The sequence below is a fragment of the Rasamsonia byssochlamydoides genome (assembly GCF_041956645.1).
Source record: "Rasamsonia byssochlamydoides strain NRRL 3658 unplaced genomic scaffold VTN77scaffold_103, whole genome shotgun sequence".
Classification (NCBI taxonomy): domain Eukaryota; kingdom Fungi; phylum Ascomycota; class Eurotiomycetes; order Eurotiales; family Trichocomaceae; genus Rasamsonia; species Rasamsonia byssochlamydoides.
The window spans coordinates 80,698-84,053 of record NW_027192486.1 but is presented as its reverse complement, the minus strand read 5'-3'; the positions used below and the strand labels follow the sequence as shown (position 1 = coordinate 84,053).

Genomic DNA, 3,356 nt, shown 5'->3' with positions numbered 1-3,356 from the left:
GGGGGGGGAATGGAAGGCAAAAAAGTAAAGCAAAAAGAAAAAAAAATTTAGGTCAAGCCACAAATCTGAGGACAACGCACAACAGCTGCTAATTGTGAAAGCCACAGCAGAGAAGCTGAACACTCGCTCCACAAAAAGACAATTATAGACAATTATGTCGGTGGCGTATCTATCATTTTTAGCTACTTGCCAAAAGACTGGACGAACCTACCAGTATGTACGCCTTCTATCCCCTTACAACTCATGCCGTGAGATCCGCTGCTGTCTGCACTGCACGTCCTTGCCCTGCATCAGAAAGTGAGATACCTGGAAGTCAGAATGCGCTGTCGCGGAGCCTCTCATCGGAGGCTCCGCGTTCTGTCGACAGCTGCGGGGGCATGCGGTTGCCACAGAATGTCAACAGGGCGCACCTGAATGTCAATGCAGGATGACCAATAGAGAAAATATCAAGACCAGAAGAAATGGGAGGAAATGCAATTGAAAGGCGAAGAAAATATGTCGTGAGACAACACCAAGCTGGTAAACAGCACCGTCACTGACCAGTAGACTTCATTACCATTCGATATGCCTGCACAGTTTTGGAGCATCCATCAGATATCCATCTTCTCAGCCACCCAGCGGCCATAAACCCTGCTACCACTCAGTCCTTTTCACTGATAGCCTGCAACCGTTCCTCGATCTCCTCCTCAGTCAGCGCTCGAAACTCCGGATCTGTCCCTTCCTTGCCATCGGTCCGAGGACCACCAACGATTCCAATCTCCAGTTCGCCTTTCTTGAAGTCGACGCTGAGCACGTTGCTCAAGGTCGTGATGCCCAGCTCGACAACATCCTGCCAGCTCCCTTCTGCATAATCCTTGTTCTTCAGCTTCTTCTCAAGGTAGTTGAGCGCTTCTTGTTGCTTGGGGCCGGAGGCAGTCGCCTTGTATCCCACATAGTACCCTGCCGGGTCACATTTGTAAAGTTGGGGGCCATACTCCGAATCGACCGAGATCAGAGTGATGGCGACACCGAGAGGGCGCATGTAAGCCTTAATCCCAAACTGTATGTCAGCTAGATGCAACATTTGCCGATAGGAGCGGCGGGACAGACTCTTTGCGTATAGACTTGGTTGATGTTGGCAAGTCGCTTTGCCAGGACATCGCAAGGCATTTCGTATCCATATTTGTATCGGAACTCTGCAGCCTCAGCGCGGGCACGGTCGACGCATGCTCTTGCATCCGCTATGGAGCCAGTCATGACACAGCCAACGGAAGGGGAGATTTTGAAGATATGCGTGACAGAGGAGGGGTCAATCAGCTTGTCCTGGAGGTAACAGTCAATCTATCTAGCCTCGTTGCCGAATGCATCCAGCTGGTTAACTTACGGGGACTTTCTTCTGTGACAGAACGACAGCACAGTTCTTCCCGCGCACCCCGACGGACGTAATGTTTGCAGCTGTTATGGCTTTGAAGGCATATTCTATGTTCCAAGACTCCTATCAGCTATTATCTTTTAGGCAACGGAGCATCCTTCCGGCACCTGTACACACGATGCGGGCGGCGGTGCGGGCGGAAAAGCGTCGATGTCGGGGAGCGGACTGGGGAACACCCACCGACTTGATACAGACGACCCTGGTCGGAGAAGATTGTAATGTGTCTATCGTAGCCTGCGCTTCCTGTTCCAGAAACCCACTGAGGTCAGAATTGATGATACAGGACCAACAATCCGCGGTTGAAGTGCTCACCCGACATGACTGCAGAGTTGACCGATGCAAGGGATATATGACCACGGAAACGGTTCGAGGTTTGAGGTATTCCCCGGATCTGTGAAAGAGAAGGGAATATAGGCTGGAGAGGAGGGTGATGGCGATGAGGGGGTGGAGGAGGGTCACTGTACGCGTTCCAGAAGCTGCCTGGCCTGAAGCTCGAGCTCCGTGGTCTTGGTGGAGTTCTGTCATCCTTCACCGCCTTCCGACAGCCCTACACGATCATGATTACTTGCGCCCAACCATCCGACTCTCTTGCTAATGAAGATGCCAAAAATTGCGGTACAGGTGCTTGACTGGTAGTACTTTATTCGAGAATGCCTACGAATAAAACATCCACCTCTATGGTTCCAGCTACTGTCGTAAGTGTCATGACTTCATGGCAGCAACGATGACACTTCCATGGAAGGAAAGAAGGGAAAGGAAGAATTAATCATGAGAAAAAAAATACGCCGATTAATTGATTGTAAGCCCCAAAAAATCCGGGTGGGTCAATGTATGATTCCATCTTTTGTCTCAGATAATACTCGTTTGCAAACGGCTTCGGGTGACCTCGGCCGAACTCCCAGAATCTGACAGATCCATCTCAGATGATTAATTTAGGGAATTGAGGATAGAAACGGAACATGTTAATATACATGCAATGCAGTAAGCCTAACCTTGAACGAAAATTAGTGCAAACAAACGAACGCCTTTCCTTTCCTTGATCAATCAGCTTCAAACTTAAGGGAGCAAGCGAGTAGAATGTCAGGTAGCAAGCAGCCTGCCGATTTCGTGGTATTCATTCATTCCATTTCCATGTATTCAGCGACAACAACGACAAATGAAGAGAAAAGGTAAGAAATGAATGAAATGAAATGAAATGAAATGAAATGAATTAAATGAAAATGAAAATGATGGATCTAAGATAATGTGCTCTGTCTGTCGAGTTGGATCGGGCTCTTTCGGTCCTTCCTTTGCGTCTGCGTGACTGATGATACATACACATATTCAATGCTTCCACGGTTCCAACACATCCACAACGTTAGGTAGTCTTCGGTGGCGGGTCCTCGCGACGTGTGATGTGATGTCGGACAACCGGCTAGATTTTTTTTGTCGGGTCCGTGTTGAGTTGATGGCCGGCATTGCATGGCTGCAAGGAGAGCAGGCAGCTTTCCCGAGTCTGAGCAGGAAAGATCGTATCCAGAAGAAGGATGGGTAGCCATCCTCTAGGTAGGTAACGGTGAACACGGCCTTCCCATGTCTAGGATCCGTCTGTAATCGTCCTCTCTCTCTCTCTTCAGCATACTGTCTTCCTCTCTCTTCTCTTCGTCTTCTTCCTCCTCTTCTTTTCTTTCCGTACCCTCGATTCGATCCGTATTCGGGGAAGTAGGTGATATGTATAGGCACAACGGCTGGATTGAAATTGATCAATCGATCAGTCAATCAATCCGGCGAGTGTCAGGCATGTCGCTCGCTTCGACAGGGAGAAGAATATCGTTCCGTTCCGTTTGCATGGTTCTTTCTTTCTTTGTCGCACCAATGTAACTTTTCTTTCTCCTTGTTTCTTCCGGGAATGGTTGGTTGGACTGTTGGAAGGAGATAGATAATTAGATAGATCCATAGCAATTAT

General features: G+C 48.7%; 1 protein-coding gene across 1 annotated transcript; it reads right to left on the bottom strand.

Annotated features, from left to right (window-relative positions):
• Nucleotides 1-640: 640 nt before the first annotated feature.
• Nucleotides 641-1,730, bottom strand: VTN77DRAFT_620 (uncharacterized protein; the record flags this gene model as incomplete). Its single annotated transcript, XM_069422452.1, has 5 exons — nucleotides 641-1,027; nucleotides 1,090-1,302; nucleotides 1,364-1,458; nucleotides 1,592-1,654; nucleotides 1,724-1,730. The coding sequence occupies 5 exons, from the start codon at nucleotides 1,728-1,730 to the stop codon at nucleotides 641-643; spliced, it is 765 nt and encodes a 254-aa protein (XP_069273408.1).
• Between the last annotated feature and the right edge of the window lie 1,626 nt (nucleotides 1,731-3,356).